Genomic DNA, 21126 nt, shown 5'->3' on the forward strand with positions numbered 1-21126 from the left:
GAGCCTTCCAATTTCCTAAATAGCTCTGCGATCGAGCGCACTACAAGCGACGACTATAATGCGCAAGGCACCCGTGATCGAGCACCAGCACAAGAGGATCGATCACAGACCTGCGATCAAGCTCACCTGTGCGTGACGGACAAGTCTGCCGCCAGCCTTCATATGGAAAAAGCAACTTTTAGGGTTTTGTAGCTTAGTGCGAACTAGGGCTCAAACCCTACGATTTTTAGGGTTTCTAGAGTATTCCTAAAGGCCTATGAATAGACCCTTAAGCCTCTAGAATAGATACACTTTCCAAGGAGAAGAATTGGAGCTCTTCAAGTTCAAGTTTCGGGTTTATTCTTTTCCTTTCTTTTATTTTATGAAGATGTTTAATATTAAACTCATGTGTAACTAATTTATTTAGTAAGGCTAGATTAAAGCCCTAGTTATGTTCAGTTAATATTCAATATTGGCGCCCTTGAGATGATCATGTTGTGATATTTAACTTGATTAATGCCTACTTTCATGAATTCCTCATACGTGTGTGCCTAATCAACATATACATGTGGTATGGACTAGTTAGTTAAATCAATTTGGATGACTGAGTCCTGAGTTTAACATACGTAAAAAAGAAATCCACACCAGTCTTGGGTTAATCAACATGGGGAACCGGGAGTAAACACTAATACCCTAGGCTCCATGTGTTTGTCGATTTCCATAGATTTATGCTTTCTTAAAGAACAACTTAGTATACACCCATGCTAAATCCTTTAAGAAAGAAAAAAGTTAAAGTATACACCCATGCCTAACTCGTTGCCTAGGGAAATCATTAGCTTAAGGAGTATACACCCATGCCCTTAGGTTGATAAACATTAAATATTCATAACATGATCAAAGCATTGGCATATTGGCATATTAACTGAATATAATTAGTGGTGGATATCGAAACCCTACCTTTTTATTATCATCAAATCAAAATCCAATCTTTGTTTTATTATACTTTTGGAATTTATTTTAGACAAAATTCAGCAATCCTCGTGGGAATGACCCCGTACTTGCACCCTATACTACTATGTTGGCCTCGTGCACTTGCAGGTAAAACATCCAATTATATGCCTATTAATTTAGGTAGATATTTGTGACAACAATAAGACTCACACCGTTACACTAAACGGCAGTTCTGTTTAACAAACTAATAGTCCACACAAGAAGGATAAGGGGATTTGGTCGAGCTAAGGCCAAACAATTGCAAGCAGCCTCGCCGGAGCGCCTACCATTGCCACTCCCTTTCTCTCTCTCTCTCTCTCTCTGGAAGCCAGATCTCAGTTTTTGCACACATGAGGATTCTTAAAAAAAAAAAAATTGTCATTCTATTTTAACAACCACTCTAGAAGACCATCAACTGCAACCTTTAGCAACCTTCCATAACACCCGAAACCAACATAGAACCAAAGGAACTGGAAAAAAAAATCAAAAGCTCCAACAAAAAGAATTACCACAGAGAGAGAGAGAGAGAGAGAGAGAGAGAGAGATTAACTAGGGAGGGAGAGACGCAACCCTAAACCAAAGGAACCCCAAAAAAATCAAAAGCTCTAGCAAAAAGAATTAGCAGAGAAGGAAAGAGAGAGAGAGAGAGAGAGAGAGAGAGAGAGAGTAACCAAGGTGGGAGAGAGAAGAGATCATGGGGCAAAATCTGTATACGCTTTTTTAAAATCTCTACAAAAAACCAAATTAACAAAACCCCCAACCAAAACATCATAATCAAAAAACCTAAATCAAATATACAATATCAAAAAAACCCAAATCAACAAAACCCCTCCACCAAAATATCATAATCAAAAATCAGATCCGGTTTACACAGAGAGAATGGGATACCTGTCAATGGTAGGTGCTCCTTCTCTGGTGAGGCCTCTTGCAATTGTTTGGCCTGAGCTCCTCTCCATTAAAAAGGCAAACGTTACTTCATTGGAGAAGAAACAAGAAACAACATCCTCTCTCTCTCTCTGCCCCTCCCTTTCTCTGTGTCTCGGTCGCCCGCCATAGATGAAGAATTAGAAGTTGCAACAAGGCTCACTGCCATCAAGTAATAAGCTCTTCAATGTACAAATGTATCTCCAAAACCTTATGTTTTATTTTCTTCTCTTTTGCTCAGAGATTGCTCCTTCAACTTGCAACTCAACCAGCTTTTTGATCTTCCGGCGACTGGTGTAATGGCGTGATTTTTCACTACCTCATAGGAGCCGGATAACCTACTCCAAATTTTATATGTTGAAATAAAATAGGAATTGGTATACTGTCAATAAATTATTGGAATCATTCTCCTCTTTACTAACCTAGTTTTCTAGTGTGAGAACTAGGGGTGAAATGCTATTATTGTTAACGATTATTGGTTAAAATCTATAACTGCAACCGCTTAGGTGGTTTGTAAATTCAACCGCCTTCTCTAACTGCTTTTTAAAAGGAAAAAAAAAAAAAAGAAAAAACAAAAGTGGGCCTTTATGATCTAACGGTGCCGAGTGGAAGGGCCGTCACTCAATGGATAAAAGTTACTCTAGAGATAATAGGTTGATCTTCCCCAAGAGCTCACATCGACTGGAAGGTTTGGCACCTCGATGTGGGCTCTTCGATATCTGGGGTTGTATGTATGTTCCAAGGGTTGGGTTTTTCGCCCATTATAACAGTACGTTAGCTAGGTTTAGAACATTGTGAGACAGTTTGGTCCATACCCAATGTGGGCATTAGAGCATTAAGAGGCCTTTCCCATAAGAAAAACTAAAACAACATGGTTTCTACGGTAATACCCTACTACATTTGATGTTGTTTCTAGAGTTTTATATATTTAAACACCAAAATGATGTGTTTCATGTGTACATATAGGCAGTTAGTAGTTAGCGGTTTTTTCAAATCCTAAAATCACTAACTGCACCGCTTTAAGTAGTTACCCATTAAGAGTTAGGGTGGTTAGCCGTTATTTGAGCCCTAGTGAGAGCAAACATTAATTGTTTGACTTTGGTATTCCCACTCCAAACCCCAAAACAAACCAAATCAACAAAACCCTCAACCAAAACATCATAATCAAAACACCCAAATCAAATATACAGTACTAAAAAAACCCAAACCAACAAAACCCCTCCACCTAAATATCATAATCAAAAAGTCAGATCCGGCTTACACAAAGAGAGAGGGAGAGAGAGAATGGGATACCTGTCAATGGTAGGCGCTCCGTCTCTGGTGAGGCCTCTTGCAATTGTTTGGCCTGAGCTCTTCTCCATTAAAAAGGAAAACGTTACTTCATTGGAGAAGAAACAAGAAAAAACATCCTCTCTCTCTCTCTCCCCCTCTCTCGCCCGCCAAAGATGAATAACTATAAGCTGCGACAAGGCTCACCGCCATCAAATAATAAGCACTTCAATGCAAAAATGCATCTCCAGAACCTTGTGTTTTATTTTCTTCTCTTTTGCTCAGAGATTTCTCCTTCAACTTGCAACTCAACCAGCTTTTTGATCTTCTGGTGATTGGTGTAATGGCGTGAGTTTTCACTACCACATAGAAGCCAGATCACCTACTCCAAATTCTATATGTTAATATAACATAGAAATTGGCATATTGTCGATAAAATATTGGAATCATTCTCCTCTTTATGAACCTAGTTTTCTAGTGTGAGAACTATGGGTGAAAGGCAGTAATGGTTAATGGTTGTTGGTTAAAATCAGTAACTGCAACTGATGTACAAATTTAATTGTACTCGGAAGCGCACAAGTCGTTTGCAATAAAGTGTGTGCAAGTGCGAGGTCGAACCACAAGGAGTTGTGTTGCAAAATCCAATTTTTTTAATTTAAATTAACCCTATTTCAACCTAGTTCCGAATTTTCAAATTGTGTCGTGCAAAATAAAATAAACAAGGTGATTTAAAAACAATTAATGGAAAAGCACTAAGGTTTTCCGAATCCACCTCGCCAAATCAAACAACATATTCTTGCATTTTATGCATACACCCGACAAACAATTGGTTTTATACATTGTTCAAATTTAGTAAACATGCATATTAAATCATTTGATGAATCCAACCGTTAAACAAATCACAACAAATATAAAATTGAGATCAAATAATCCATTGTATCCATAGATCACAATGGATATAAGTCTTAATCACATCATTGAATGTATCCAAGGATGAAACACAACGAATATAAAACTTTACATAAATAAAAGACAAATCATCAATTGTATCCGTAGATCACAATGGATATAAGTGTCAATCAAATGAAATTAATCAAGCAATTGAATTAAATTTGAACAACAATTTTATTAAACATCGAATTGTATACATAAAATGACAAGAACATGAATGTTTATTGATAAGTGCCAAATATTGCATATTTAGACCCCTTTTTTTACATTAGTTAATCCTTTAGATGTGTCATTATTTAATATTTTGTGTTAGATTTGTGTTTTTAATGTTTTGTAGGTCATTGAAGAAAAACTACAGTTTTAAAGGAAAAAATGCAAAGTTTGGAAGAAAGAATACTTTGAGAAGACCTAGATGATGTGGTTAAGTTTAACCAAATCCAAAAAAAAATGTTAAATCAGATTAAAGATCAGATTGGATTAAATTTCAGATTGAATAAGATTTCAGATTGGATTCAAATTCAGATTCTGTACATGTCTCAGTATTTTGATCATAACTTTCTGTTCAAATATTGGATTGAAGTGATTGAAGTGGCATTGGAAAGCTAACTCAAAATAATACAATTCGTTGTGAAATAAGATTTTCCTAATTCAGAAAGTTACTATGCTAAAATCGCCCCGAAATAAAAGGCCACAAATTTGGACGAATCCTATTCTGATTTCAGACTTCTATTTTGACTGGGAGACAGACCTCTGAATTATCTAGGTTTAATAAGGCTTCTAGGACTTTCCTAAGCCTATAAATGGACTTCTTTGCATTCAAAAAAAATATATAGAATTCTAGAGACTAGTTTTGGGATACAATTTTGGAGACATAATGCAATCCATAGCTTTTCTTTTAGTTTAGTTTTTCTTTAGTTTTGGTTTTATTTTTATGTGGAGCTAATTCCCAACTAAGGTTGAGGATGAAGCCTCACCGATGAAAATCATCAATACTGTCACGTAAGTCTTTATTTATCTGATTTTATTGGGTTTAATATTTCAATTGTTTTACTTCTTTTCAATGTGTGGAGTGGTTCTTGGATATCTTTTATGATTCAATGATACACTTGATGATTTAAGATAATTTTGCGTAATTGATTGCCTGATTTTATTTGCTTAAATAATTAGATATCCCTTGTGATTTGTTTTACGGATACATTTGGTGTTTCAATTAAGATTGGATATCTTTTGTGATTTATAGATACATCCGATGAATGGATACATGTGATGGTTTTGATTAATTGTTTGAAGCATAATAAAACATATCTAAGATTTTAATTGTGAGAACTTCAGATTAATATTGATAAACATAGAAGTATGTTGTTATGATTCGGTGAGTGTGAATTCTCAAACCTTAGTATTTTATCTTTTGGTTTATTTTAATTGTTTGTCTTTCAATTTTTAAAACTAAAATTCAAAACCCTTTTGGAACTAGATTAGGATTTAATTAGTTTAGATTTAAATTGCTCTTTCAAAAATACAATTCTCTGTGGGTTCGACCTCGCACTTGCAATCCATCAAACTACAATCGATTCGTGCACTTGCAAGTTAAATAAATTTGCACAACATTTATCAATGACGAGGCTTCATCTTCAACTTTAGTTGAAGGTTTTAGCCTCTCATGATAACAAAAATCATAACAAAATGAATTAAGATCATGAAAAAAAACGTAAAACTTATAATAGAATTGGAGTTCAAAGCTCCAAAAACCCAAAAAAGTCAAAAATTGACAAAGTACAACGCCCCTGGTGCATCTCTGTACGTTTACAATAGAAAATAATGAAATTTATATGCTAATTTTAGGGTTTCAGCGCTACCAAGTAGGCCGAGTGCACTCGATCGTACTCTAGGTGCACTCGATCACACTCGAGCATGCACTTTCAACTTTCGATGGGCACAAGTGTGGTTGATCACACTATGTGTGCACTCGAGCCCACTACCTGCAGAATTAGCCAACACGTGTGAAATATGACTTCGTAGATCTTTGAGTTAGCTTTTCAATGACACCAAGATCACTTCAATCCAAGCTCTACAACTCTAAATATAATCTTTTTAGTGGGATTCATCAGGTGTGAATCATCGCTCAATCCAAATTTGCTGTCAATGTTCCCTGACGTGTCTTAAGCCCCAGAATTAATGGATTTTCCCTTTCAAGGTGCAGTTTTCCTTTAGCAACCTACAAAACATTGAAACCCCAAAAGTAACCAAAATATCATAAAATAATAAAACTAAAGGCTTAGAAAATGCAGATTAAGGGGTCCAAATATGCAATATTTGGTACTCATCAAATACTCTCAAACTTACATTTTACTAGTCCCTTAGTAAAACAAAATGAAAGCAAGAAACATAAGTCCATTGTCGTGGGAGAGACGATTGCATTTAGCATATGCAACAAGCCTTTTAAACCCCTAGGCATCTCTAGTGGACGAGTGAAGTCTCGTGAGGTTTTAACAGAAATGATACCTACAAACATTGTCAGTGCTATGTCATTAAAAAGAATAAAGTTTCACACAAACCATGGATCTCATTCATAAGTAAGCTTAACAAGACAAACACTATCATCATAATCATTAGGGAACCCAGAATTAAAGAACTCATAAATGGAAAGTTGAGACAACAAATGCTCAGATACGTGCAAAGTGAAATTAGCATATAGTCATGAGGCTTCAATTTGTTCTTAAGATAAATACCTCAAAATTTATTGGAATCCATATCAAATGAAACAACCAAGGCAAGATATGCATTTTTTTTTTTTTTTTGTAGGCTATGCAATGCTTAGCTCCCTTAAGCTTTCTAATTGACCCATGTAACTAGTGTTAAGCCAATGACTCCCAAACCAGATGGTTTTAGGGCACTAGATGTAAAACATCCCTAGAGGCTTAATGACTCAAGTCAAAAAGGCTACGAAGCCAAACTAGCTATACAATAAACCAATTTTCAGTTTCACACCTTTTTACGCGAACACTCAACGCTTAATGAGGCAAGAGGTCAGGTTACTCAATGAGGACTCAAAATGATGATTTTTTTTTTTTTTTTAATTTTCATGCCAAGGTTATTCATTAACAAATCATCCAACAAATCTCAAGATACACATGATTCAGTTCAAATTTCATACATCACTGACTTTATGCTAATGTGCTCATGATAATCAACTCAAAACAAATGAAGTCTCTTTAACCCAAAAATGAGTCAAAGGATTCAGATTCCTAATGACATGATGATATGTTCAAAATGTTAAGTAAGCCAATGAAAATGAAACCACAGGTAGAGCTAACTCATGCTTAACAACAACATAGCAATTTTTTTTTTCTTTTTTTTAACAGATAAAAACAACCAAATAACACAAACAAATAGACAGTGTGTTTGTCCACACCCCCAAACTTAAATGACACATTGTCCCAATGTGACAAGAGATACAATACTGTGGGATGAGGAACCGGAGTGTGCAAAGGCCAGAGCGTCCCCTAAACTTGAACACCAAAACACATGTCAACAGAACTAACAACAATATTTTCTCACAGAAACACGCATCACAAGGTTAATTGCTGTTATAAATAAAATGAAAATGACATGAAATAAAATGAAAATAATAAGAATGAAGCGGTAGGGTTTTGATATCCACCGCTAATCATACTTGAATAAGATAAACAATAAGCCAATGCTACAACCATATCAAGATGCCCAATGTTTGCCAACCAAAGGGCATGGTATCTACTCCTTAAGCTATTGATCTCTCTAAGCAACAAATTAGGCATTGGTATCTACTCTAATTCTTTTCTTTCTCAAAGGATTTAGGATGGTATCTACTAAGTTATTTTTCAAGAAAGCATAAATCTATGGAAATCGACAAATACATGAAGCCTAGAGCAGGGTATCTACTTCCGGTTTTCCATGTTGATTAATCCAAGAACCTATGATGGGGTTCTTTTGTCACTCAATTAAGCCCAAAACTCAGTCATCCAAATTGACTTAAATAACAAATCCATACCATATGCATATGATGATCAAGCACATTCATGTGAGGAATTCAATAAAATAGGAAATAATCAAGTTAAGGATCCAAAATATGAATTGTAGCAAAAGCCCCAATATTGAAATCCTAAAGAGACATAATTAGGGCTTCAATCGAGCCCCGAACTAGAGTATTAGTTACACATAATTCAGATAAAATCATCATCATAAGAAAATAATAAGGAAAAGAAGAAAAACCGAAAAACCCTTCTAGCCTCCAATTCTTCTCCCAAAGCTTGTGTCCTGGCTTCTTTCTCTCATCTCTCCCCCAATTTGGATGAATTGAGGGAGTATTTATAGAGTTTGGAACAACCCTAGACATTTTTGTGCAGCCTAACAACTCAAAAATCGCGTTGGAGTTGGATTATAGACTTCCGAATCATGCAAAACTATGGCTGCAGACTTCACTACTGCTCCAGTGCACGTTTGCGCTCAATCGCAGGATTGGCACTCGTGCGCATGACTGGGCTCGATCCCACTGGCTTGGGTGCTCGAGCGCACTTCCTTAAGTTTTTTCCCAAAATGTCTTTTAAGTTTGGAACTTGCCGGAAATACTTGCTTTTCTTTAAAATCCAAAAAATGCAAGAAAAAAACAAAAACAACACAAAACATCAACTTATAACAAAACTAAGAGATTAACATATGTGAATTAAGGGGCTTGAATGTGTAACATTCAGCACTTATCAATAAGCATTAATCATGGCATAAACATGATATAATCATTAATCAGAATCAATTGATTATCAATAATCCAAGGCCTCATATTAGACTTCAGAGCAATGAGCATAAACCACACAATAATCATAGCATAATGAGAAGGGATTGATTAACTGTTTGATAATCACAGAGGAAAGGGTAACTAGGGTTTCATATTTTGTAATCATGGCATAAAAACTAAATACTTCTAATATATATATATATAAATTAAAGAAAAAAAAAAAACCTTAGAGACTCAAAGAGTCAATAATGTCGTGAAGGAGAAGGAGGCAGAGATTGTAGTCACTAGTTAGTAGTTACTAGTCACTGATCAACCGATTGTCCCCTAAAATAGGAAAAATAAAATTAAAATCAACATTAGCATTGGAAGTTACTAGTTAGTACTAATTAAAACTAAAATATCCTACTAAGATCTAAAAATAATAATAATAACATTAGAACATCATGAAAGGTTTAAATGAACTATTCTCTTGAAACTGGAGTAGCAGAGTTACATACCTAAAGAAGAAACATTCCTTACTCAATCTTCGCTCTTCATAATATTTTCTCTCTCAAATCTTCGATGATCAAAGACTAAGTACGGCTGTATTGTATCATATGGGGGGATTCTGGAAAGAATGAACAACCAAATCAAAACACTCACAGCCCATTACTCGAGTAGGCTGAGGAGCACATCCGTTAGATCTAGTGTCGTGTTTGCCTTTGCCATTTGGTATGATTAGCTTCTGCGTAGAAGAATGGTAAGGATTTTGGAGATCACGAAATTCGGGATATGGCTGCATCTACGGGATGGGATAGTTGAAAGGCTTGCATCTTCTTATGGTTCGAAATAGACGAGATTGAATTTGAAACACTCAAGGGTTAGTTCTCCATATCACCTAGAAGGCTAGAAATCCATCCGATTTTCTCCTTGATTGAGAATCCACGGCTGATGGAGAAACTAGAGAGAATGGGTAGTGTTGAAGCACAGTTTTCCTACTGATGACATGGCATGCCTACCGAGTCTAAGTTGACCAACACGTAAGTGGTTTGACTGAAAAACAAAGAAGAAGAAAAGGATCGAAGAGACCGAGGGTGAGCCGGTGGGGACACTCCGATGCCTAAGTCAGAATGAGAGAGAGTATAAGCAACAAAGCCAGAAGTAAAAGCCAAAGTTGCGCTTACCTTAATATGAAGAGATCATCTGTCTTTTATAGGCATGAAGTAGTGGAAGTCCCTTCACCAACGAACCACTCTTCCCTTAGTTTCTGCGATACAGTTATTGACAAGGGATTTGGGCGATCATCCTCACCAAGATCTTAGGGGATCAAGATCATAGGATTGGGTGGTTGCGTGTGTCACTTGATTTGAACATTTGTAAATGATTGTTGGATAATATATTTGATTTGCATTTTAGATAGATATGGCAGCTTTTGAATAAACAAGATCACTTATCTATTAACAGCTGTATCTTTTAAGATATCCGAGTTATCCTTGTGGTCGAGACCTGTGTGTCCTGAGTTAGTCTCAGACTTATCAATCTAGGCTTAAGGGTCTTGGATCCCATGGGTCTCAGTCATGAGGGTCTCTGATATGTAGGTCTCAGACTTGGTTGCCCGAATCCATACTAGGCTTGGTCCTTTCCATGATTAAGCTAGACCCAAGGATTACTGGGTACTTAATGGTTTGATCTATGACCCAACAGTTACCCCCCAATTTTCATGTTCTTAGAACTAAGAAAATTTCATGTCTGAAGGATAGGTCAATCTTCCGAGGCTGTCCCCCATATGGAGACATCCGAGACGACTTATGATCTTCCGGGTCCCGTCTTGGACTATTGAAGTGGGAAAAAATTTTTGAAATTTGAATTTCAAATTTTGGGCTGTTCAATTTTCAAATATTGGCGAGAAAAGTTAAATTTCAAATTTTGAAGTGGCGTCGGTTGGTATTCCCGAGACCTTGTCGGTTCATTAAGCCAGGTACTCGAGTACCTCCATATGTCACCTGCAGAGGCGTGCTCCTCTCGGCGCATTTAATGCACGTATTGCCGAGACTAGTCTTTAAGAGGTGGTGACTTCCCTTTTTCCATTTACTCTCTCTATCTCCTAGTCAGAGCTTTAGCTTTCTTTTTTTCCTCCATTCTCCGAGAACTTTCTCTCTATCCTCTTTTTCTTGCATCATCATGTCTGGCGACGAGGGATTAAGCTCTGACGGTCTCGGCGGCAACACCCATCTAGCCTGCTGGAGGCCAGAGTTAACCAGGGCTAATGAAGCCAGGATCTGGGAGGAGTGTTTTATTCCCAAGTCAGTGAAGCTTTGGTTTGATGATGAACAGGTGGGCACCATAGTGCGTTCTGATGCGCATGAAGTTTGTCTATACAAGACTATGTTTCGCACTGGTTTCCGATTGCCCTTCCCAGCGATAATGCGAGAGTTGCTGAGCTATGTGAACCTAGCTCCGCATCAGGTCATGCCCAACGCATGGAGGCTCATCTACGCCTGCATGTTGCTTTGGCCTATGGCACTCGGACTGGGGCATTATCTCTCTGCCCGAGAATTTTTATGGGTATATCGGCTCCAAAAGAACCCGAAGTGTGAAGGCTTATACAACTTCCAGTCACGACGGGGGAAATTTATCCATATAGACGGCAAGTATTCCAACAACCACGCGTGGAAAAGTAAATACTTTTTCGCTACAGGACAATGGGAGTTCCATCCTACTGAAGTTGCCAAAGGTTTGAGAGTGCCTCGGGAAATATGCGTTCTTGCAGGGAATGCGTCTAAAGAGCCAATTCTCACCGAAAAGGAGCAGCGCTGTGTGAACGACGTTCTAGCATGGACTCAGAAACACGAGAGTCTACTGAACTATTCCAGATTAATTAGCTCAGCCTCGGAAGGCAGAGGCCTTGACACTCAAGAAGGAGGTGCCGATGGGGCAAAAAAGAGGCTTGCTTCTGTGATCGTCTAGGACCCAAAGCTAGTTGCCTCAAACCCTCCGGCAGCTAACACCTGAGCAGCTACCCCCCGGAAGTCTAGGCTCGATAAAGGCAAGGGCAAAATAGTCGAGCCACCTAAATAAAAGAATTTCTCACTTCGTACAGGTGGGGCTTGAAGATAAGTGGGGGAGTGGCCCAACCTGCTACTCCACAATTCTAAACTACAGGGCCTTTAAAAATGGATGCTAGGGCTAAAAAACTCAACACTCCTCCTTGGGTAGCCAGGGCTTTGTGCTTGGTAGATGAGCCCGAAGAGCCCGAAGCCCCTCAACTAGAAAAGAGGAAACTGATAAAAGCAGCTGAAGCAAAGGTGTAGGATCAATTTGCCAGCTTCTTGGCTACCAGGCAAAGGACCGGTCCTGGACCTGTGGTGAAGCTAGTGGTAGAGGTTGAGGCCTTCCTTGCTAAAGAGCCCATCCTGGCGCGGCCATTAAACGCTACTCCCTTGGCCTCGACTGGAGCTGTGGCCAGGACCGCAATCCCAAATATCCAACACATCTTGGATGAGATAGAATTGGAAGAACATTCAGATAGTTCCATAGGGATTGTGAGTGAAAGGACCAAGGGGCTTACTATAGCTTCTGAGGAAGCTCAAGCTCTATCCCTTATTGCTTAGGAGGAACCAAAAGCCCGTGCTTTAAAACTTGCAAAGGCTTAGCCGCCGAAACCCACACGTGCCAAGAAGGCTAATGTTGCCGAGAGGGCCTTAGCTGCCGAGAAAGCGTCTGCTACTGAGACCTCGTCTTCTTCCATCTCGCCAGTAAGGCCCCAGGGGGTGGATTGGACTGTCGGCGGGCCCCTTGCAAAGTTTAGCGGCAACCTAAAGGGAAACCCTTTCCTAGCATTGGTGGATTTGATTCCACACGAAAGCCTTACAATGGAACGAGACACATCTGCTCAAAGCATGACTGAGCAGATGATTTTCTTCCAACTTTTTGTAAGTATAATATCTTTCTCCTTTTCTCTCTTTGTATATACATGTTGATGAAATTCTTGTTGCAGAGCATCATGAAGTTGCTGATCTTGTACTGCTACTTCCTGAAGGCGGCCAAGGACTCGGCCACTAAGACAAGCAGTCTCAACAACAAGGTTGCTGATCTGGAAGCTGAAAATGCCAGGCTGAAAGGGGTGGTGGCTAAGCAAGATGAAGAGCTATTGCTCTCAAGTCAACAGCAGTCGATAATGCAAGCCAAGACTTCCGAGGCGGCTGCAGCTCAGGCAAGGGCTGAGTCTAGGGTCACAGAGCTGTTGACTGAGATTGAAGGTCTCCGAGCTAAAGTGAACCGACTTCAGGAGGACAGTTCTATCATAAAAGCGGACCTGAATCAGTTGGAAGAAACGCACAAGGGGGTTTCGGATCAGCTGAAATTAGCTCAGGATGAGATCTTGGATCAGAAAGCCTTTGTGGTGAAGGCGAATGAAGCCAAGGTGGTTGCGGAGAAGAAACTCAAATTCTTCAAGGACAAGCACATCCAGGTGAGGACTCAACTGAAGGAAGCCAAACCTGAGCTGCCAATTATCTGCGTCAGTTATCCTTTGCTTTATGGGTTCGAAACTCTACCTGGGCCAACGGGCTTATTCTGGGCTTCAAAACCTTTCGAGCATGGGCTAAGGAATCAACACAAAGAATAGATCTTAACAAGGTGAAGATCGAGGACATCCCTTGTTCAGATTCAGCTATGGCGCAGCTAGTTAACCTGGGCCAAGAACAAATGCCCGATGCAGTGGGGATAAAACAATTTTTCTATGACCCCTTCTCGAATCAACAGTGCCAAGGTACCGAGGCTACCCCGGATAATGCACAATCTGCTGAGGCCGATACCGCCGAGTCCACATCTACTAAGGCCTCTGATGTTGCTCTTACTTTTGCCTCCAAAGATTGATGATGTAAAACCTTTTAAGGATTTTTTGAGTATATCTCAATTCTCTTCATGAAATGAGTTTCTGTATATACTTTTCGTGTTTAACAGTTTGGAAGAATAACGTAAGTCTAACATCAGCCCTCAGAATAATAACCTTTTGATGTTTGCCTGTTGGTTAAGGTAGTTTGAAAGAACCCATAATTATGTTTTTCGAGTTTGGTCTCGGGAAGATTTCTAGGTTTTAGACTTAACCATAGTTATGCTTTAGTTATGCTTCTCTGAGTTAGGTCTCGGGAAATTTCTTAGGTTTTCTGACTTAACCTCAAACTTAACCATAGTTATGCTACCTCGAGTTAGGTCTCCAGGAGTTCTTTAGGTTTTTGACCTCTAGGTTATGTTAAGAGAGCTTCTTTCGGTTGCATCTCTTTAGGGCTCGGAAAAGCCTTTTCAGCTATATGTTCCGAGACTCATAGAACATTTTAATTTGTACTTATGAACTTTGTATGCTGTTTGACTCTGAGATACTTTATTCATTGAAATGAAAATAATGAAATAACAAAGAAACCACATATTACAGCATTTTAGACATAGTAATTTTTGAGGTGCTCAGCATTCCAAGGTCTCGGAAGAGCTGTACCTCTGGAATCCTCCAAATGGTACGCTCCTGCCCTGTTGCACTCAATTATCCTATAGGGTCCTTCTCAATTAGGAGCTAGTTTTCCCTCAGTTGGGTCCTTGGTTGCCAGTGTGATTCTACGTAAGACCATATCCCCAACTTTGAAGCTTCGAGGTTTGACCTTCCTGTTAAAATACCGAGTCAGTCTTGCCTGGTATGCTGACATAGTCACTTAGGCTAGATCCCGCTTCTCTTGTAGCAAGTCCAGGTTCAGCTATAAGCTCTCGTTGTTGGTCCCCGGCTAGAAGATCTCTACACGATAGCTGCCCGAGCCTACTTCGGTTGGAATGACCACCTCGGTTCTGAATGCCAAGGCAAATGGTGTCTCCTCGGTTGGAGTTCTTTTGGTTATCCGGTATGCCCACAAAACTTCTGGAAGATCTTCCGCCCATTCTCCTTTGTGATCATCGAGTTTTTTCTTCAAGATTTTAAAAATCGTTTTGCTGGTGGCCTCTACTTGCTCGTTAGCCTGGGGATGCCCTGGGGATGAGTAATAGTTCCTTACCCGGAGCTGGGCACACCAATCTTACAATGAGTCGCAGTCGAACTGCTTGCCATTATCCGTGATGAATGCATGGGGAATTCCGTACCAGCATATGACATTCTTCCATAAAAACCATTCTATTGCCTTAGTTGTGATATTTACTAAGGCTTCAACCTTTGCCAATGGTCCCACTATATCTACCCCCCATTGTGAGAAGGGTCAGGGTGAAGAAATTGCACTCAGGTCTTCAGGAGATTGGTGAGTGATATTAGCGAATCTCTGGCATTTGTCACAATTTCTGACTTATTTTGCTGAGTTCCAATTCATGTTGGGCCAAAGAAACCCGCTCGGACGGCTTTGTGCGCCAGTATTCAAGCTCCATAATGGTTTCCGCAAATCCCTTCATGGATTTCTCTGAGAATATAATTTCCTTCTTCTTTTAAGACACATTTGAGGAGTGGTAACATGAAACCCCTTTTGTAAAGAATTCCATTTACCATTGTAAACCTTCCAACTCTTATTTTCAACTGAATAACCGACTTTCGATCTAGAGGGAGGACTCCTTTTTCCAGGTATTCCACGATTTCTAGTTGCCAATCGGGTACGGTCTCGGTTGTCGAGACCAAAACCATCTCGGTAATGGATGACTGTGGAAGAATTTGGATGGGTGTCTCGTCTTCAATCTCCCCATTCCCTATCGAGACTATTCGGGCCAATCTATCTACTCTTTCAATCTCTGGCCTCAGAATTTTTACAATACTGAACCCCTTTAAATCAATTTTGCATTTCTTGTACTTTAGACAAGTATAACTTCATCTTTTCTCCCTTGGCTTCGAATTCACCTCAAATATGACCGACGACGACTTGGGAATCACTTCGTACTTCCACGAATTTAGCACCCATTTCACTAGCTAAACCGAGTCCTGCCAGAACTATCTCATACTCGGCCTCGTTATTCGTAGTTTTAAATTTCAACTTCAAAGAACTGCATAGCTTTTCCCCATCTGGAGTAATCATCACTATTCCAGCTCCACCGTGCTTCTTCGTAGACAATCCATCTACATAAATTACCCATGTCTCATCACTCGGCCAACTGGTCACATCCAGCAAATTAGTGAATTTTGCCAGAAAATCAGCCAGCTCTTGACCTTTGAGAGAATTTCGAGGGAGAAACTCAACATCAAATTCTCCCAGATCAATTGCCCAGGTAGCTAATCTTCCTGATAGATCTAGCTTTCTTAACACCTTCTTCAAAGGGTACTCGGTCAATACCCTTGCAGTATGAGCTTGAAAGTAGGGTCGGAGTTTTCTGGATGCTATAATCAAGGCAAAAGCTAGTTTCTCCACCTGAGGGTATCTTTCATCAGCACCCCTTAAAGCTCTGTTGATGAAGTACACAGGCCTTCGAATTCCTTCTTCTTTTCGGATTAGTGCTGCACTGACAGCCGTGGGTGTAGCGCCCCAGATCTTAAAAGTCTTATTTTAGATATTTATTTTTTTATAATAATTAAGTAATGATATTTAATCTTGAGAAATTTATTAGATCATATGATATTGATTTATATCTGATTATTTTATTGGGTGATTGAAGAGATATAATAATTGAAGATTGATTAATATATTTTGGAGTATGATTATAATTTTTGGCGACTGATTAAATAAGGACATTAGACATATTATGATGGGTCAGATTTCAGAAAATCTGTACCCAAATTAGTCCACTTTTCTTCTTTGTCCATTTTTGACTTTACCAACACTCTTTTCCTTTACTTTTTTCTCTCCTCCCTTCAATCACGCATATTCTTTCTTCTTTACCATTTAAGTTATATTATATTTCTTTTCTTTATTTCCACCAACCCACTCTTGCCGACAACACACCTACCTTTCCTTTATTTAATTTTTCCTTTCTTCTTTCTTCATTCCATCTTACTTTATTTTGCATATTTAATTCCTCTCCCCTGCTCAACATATTGCATAATCATAGAATATACGTGAGAAAGAGAGAGAGAGAGCTAGATAGAGAGAGGGAGCTTTACGGATGTAAGAAAGAGAAGACAGGGGAGAAAGAAAGAAAGTTGCGATAGAGTGAGAGATGGATAGAGAAGCATGAGAAAGAGAAAGCGGGTGAAATGCTGAGAGGGGAAAAACAGAGATTTAGAGGATGGCCAAAAGAGAAATTTGCAGAATAATAAAATGGGTTCTTCAAAGGTAAAATTCTTCTTCCTCTAGCTTTGGGTATTTGATTTTAAGTTGAGTAATGGGTCTTAGATGAGAACCTTTTTGATTTAATCAGGATGATATTGGGTAGTTTCACTCTTGAGAATTTTGAATTAGTGTTGGGAGTTGATTCTCTATTTTTGGGTTAAATTATAAGATGTTTTGAATTGGATTTTAATGGGTTAACTTCCTTAAAGGAGTAGACTGGAGTTAATTGATTTTCGTGAATTGTTATTAATTTAGTTGTGAATAAACAGAGTGGAACAACAAGATATTTTTTTCAAGATGATTAATTAGCAGTTTAAAGACTGCTCATAGCTTCAGTCTAGAGGTAAGTAAATTCACTAACCTTCTAAAAGTACTTCATGTCATGCTATTTATTCATTCTTGTATCAAACTGTAAATGATTATTTTATTTACCTGTCACGGAGATATGTTGCATGCATGAAGGATTTCTAAAAGAATTATTTAGAAAGTTTCTATTTATTTAAATGCTTTCTAAGCACAACAGGTTTATATTTGGAAAAGTTTCCATTGTAAGAAAAGAAAGTTGAGAAATGATGATGATTATAAGAAAGAAGAATGATGTCAAACCCTCCTACATGTTACCCTAAGATGCATCAAAAGAAGTACAAAGAGAAGTACAAGAAATGAGTTAAATGTTTATGAAATGAGGACACATGTATGGAGGAGAGTATTTTTGGCTCCAAGATAAGTAAGGATGAGAGGAGTTCAGTACCGATACTCGGATGGAGGCGAAACCACTGAAGGAGGCTATGCCAGAAGGTGGTATTCCATCAACATGACCGTTGAGTGCACCAAGAAAAGAGTTAATTGACGGTCGGGTATGGCTGAGGCCACAGTTCAGTGCCATGGTCACAAGGACCTGCAACCCTCATACACAGGGGTAACAGTGTACATGGGCCCTAATATGAGAAAATGATAATATGATTTACAATGATGATATACTATGATGATTTTCAATGATGATTTATAATGATGCATTATGATGATGATTTATAATGATGATTTATGACGATGATCTATTACTAGATGTAATAGTACGTATATGCTACGGGAGATGCAACCGTACATACATGTATTATTATGGCTGGATGTATATTTATTTGTGAAAACGATTTTCAAAACTGAGAACAAGGAGTGAAACTATTTATGGTTGTGGATTTTAGTTGTTGGGCCCCTTTTGGGCTCATTCAGTTTTATTTCTTGTTTTCAGGTAGAAATGACGCTGGAATATGAGGCTGGAATGGGGGCGGGAATAATTATTAATTTTCAAAGTCTTTTCATATTAGTTATTGTAATAATATGATGTTCCGCACTAAAGTTTAATGTTTCATAATTTCGCTTGTAATAAAATCTCTTGAAGAATGTTTTATACATTGATCGTATCCTTTAAAATCAAGTACTCTGATAGACCTTATAGATTTTTGCAAAAGTTTTTGTTGTGAAAGAAGGAGAGTGGCAAACTCAGCCTTAACGGGCTGGGGATGTTACAATTTTGGTATCAGAGCAAAGGTTATAAGGTTCTGGCAGACTTTTCACAAAAAAAATAATAATATATATATATATATATATATATATATATATAGATTGGGGTTAATGGGAAGCCACATTCCGGCCAAGTAGAGTGTGTATTTTTTTTGTGGTCTCTAATATATGATGCATGAGCATTTTCTAATGGTTAATTTTTGGTTAAAAATCATCTTAGTGTGATTAATTTGGAGGATTTTATTATTGTGATCAATGACGAAGATGGATTTTCTTTTATAAATAGGTTGTGATCTATAGTATCTGCCCATTTGGATTTGCGGCAATTTTCTTGAGTATCGATCAATAAGAGTATATTTTAAGGTGTCTCGAGGATTTGAAATAGATTATTGATCATGACTTTAAAAAAAAAAAAAAAAAAAAAAAATTGTATGATGGTTTTATGGATTTAGGTTGTGAGATAAATTCTGTAAGTGACTTGGTAACGAATGGTCTTATGGATGTCGGTTGTGAAAAGATTCTTGAACTGAATTAATGGTATAAGAGTTTATATGAGTTTTTGGTAATGGCTAAGGTTTAGTTGATGACAATAATGGCACTATGATTAATGTTGTAATATATGGATTGATGAATAGGGCTTTACGTAGTGACATGAAGTGATTGCCTAAGTATTGCAAGGACAAATGAAATAAGGTATACCCTAGAATATATAAGATATTTTGATATTTACATTTGTGGTTTAAGGATTTTGATATTTTCAAATGATTGTGATGACTTTAAGGAACAATTCTTGAAATCTTTGAGGTGATTCTTAGAATTTGAGGTGTTAGGTTTTCTGTAATTAAGGTAAACTATGTTGAAGTGACGCTTAAGGTTTTGAGGACAAATTGGTGCTCTTAGGTTGTGGATAATATTTAAATTTTGAGGCATTAGTAAGTATTGTGTTATGAGAATTTTAGTTATATACCAAAGCTTTTGATATAATTTTCTTTCATGAGGAAAAGATGATGGATTATTATTCTTGAGGTATTTTGAAGCATAAAGGTAAGAGTTGAAAGACAATATAATATAGTGATATGATCTAAATTTCCTTTATAAGATATATGTTCAATGATATTCATGTATTTTAGAGGTTGATAACATGTGATGGTGCATACTTAGATGTTTTATTGAAGTGATTAACTTGTTAAATAAATTGTTTGTTTAAAGGAAGTTATTACAATGACAGAATGATTACATAATGAATATTGAATAAGTACTGGATGATTACGAAAAGAAATGGTTGGAAAACAAGCTTCTTATAATATTACACACCAGTGTCCTTGGTAAAAAAAAAAAAAATTTACTGCATAAAGAGACATGTAGTAATGATGAGCAGATGATTCCTCAGAGCTGCTCTGGGAATATTATTTCTGCACAGAGAAAACCTAGTGTGAGCAGAATCGCATATATTTATATAATTAAATTATCAAAGAGAATATTTAGTTATAATGAGGTACCCGACTAGAGCCTGTGCGGAAAGACTTGCTACACCCCTGGAAATCGACCCAAACTTTATTGTACTGTCGCTGGAGACGTTCGGTATTCTTCTCCATTTCTAGCATCTTTGGTCCCATGTATTCCGCATAAGATAACACCATCTTTTTTAGCTGAGTATTCTCCTGCTTCAAATCCACGTGTCTTCGTTTGTAGTATTTGAGTAGTCGCTATATGACCCCAATTTGTTTTCTTAAGACTTTCAGCTCATCAACTCTGGTACTCAAACGTCGTGCCATGTCAAAAACTGAAGCAGCATCTTGGATACTGAACGCCAATGAATCATTAATAGCATCAGTATCCGATCTATCAGCTAACAATGTCTGATCCGTGGAATTACGAAACCTTTGGCCACCGTTACAGCAATAGAATCGTGAAGCATGACAGAATCGTGAATAGTGATAGGACGATTGTCAACGGCAAAAGTTGGCTGCCATACATCAGGATATGTAGCAGGTTCATTAGGGTGTGCAATAGGTACGACAGGATGAATAGCAGGCACTTTAGGGGGAACAGCAAGCACATCCGGTTGCACGTTAGGAATAACAATGGGTTGTGCTGCAGGAGCAGCATTCAAATTGATGTTGTTAACGGATGACGATGATGCTGCCATATTTAGGAAAGTAAGGAAGATAGTTGAGAATACGAAGAATTTGGGAGAGATGAAGTACTGAGAATGGACTGAGCGTCATAAAATGAAGAGATTTTTTTTGAAGTTTCTGGAAGCAGCAGACAAGTGGCTTTAAAATTTTTTTACTTCAGGTGAAATAAACAATAAACAACAAAGCGTTAGGCGACCTCGGGCCGCGATGGAAATTTTTGTCAAAAGATCCCGTGGAAGTAGGATCTGGTCTCCTGTCATAAATTCGACTGAGCTCATTTTTCAAACCTACTGTTCACTCAACGACTTTGAATACCATGCGTGGGCAACCGAATGAATTGTCATGCCAACGCGCACCACACGCGCTCGTTCATTATCCAGAAAAC

The 21126-nt window shown here is 38.1% G+C and overlaps 1 protein-coding gene across 1 annotated transcript; it reads right to left on the reverse strand.

Moving 5' to 3' along the window:
• Nucleotides 1-15248: 15248 nt before the first annotated feature.
• On the reverse strand, nucleotides 15249-20752 carry LOC148586848 (uncharacterized). The gene is made up of 3 exons (XM_088514365.1): nucleotides 20579-20752; nucleotides 15760-16353; nucleotides 15249-15644 (listed from the first exon to the last, which is right to left on the reverse strand). Exons 1-3 carry the CDS (start codon nucleotides 20750-20752, stop codon nucleotides 15249-15251), a joined length of 1164 nt encoding a protein of 387 aa, XP_088370491.1.
• Nucleotides 20753-21126: the final 374 nt, after the last annotated feature.

Source organism: Corylus avellana, chromosome 3 (genome assembly GCF_965113065.1).
Source record: "Corylus avellana chromosome 3, dhCorAvel1.hap1.2, whole genome shotgun sequence".
Classification (NCBI taxonomy): domain Eukaryota; kingdom Viridiplantae; phylum Streptophyta; class Magnoliopsida; order Fagales; family Betulaceae; genus Corylus; species Corylus avellana.

Bases quoted from the DNA above. Each gene is read 5' to 3' on its own strand.
- LOC148586848 (XM_088514365.1), bottom strand. From the start codon at position 20,752: ATGGCAGCATCATCGTCATCCGTTAACAACATCAATTTGAATGCTGCT. The intron at 16,354-20,578 runs GTATGGCAGCCA...ATCTAAAATAAG, and splicing joins AACCTGCTACATATCCTGAT to ACTTTTAAGATCTGGGGCGC. The intron at 15,645-15,759 runs GTACGAAGTGAT...ATTGATTTAAAG, and splicing joins TGGGTGCTAAATTCGTGGAA to GGGTTCAGTATTGTAAAAAT.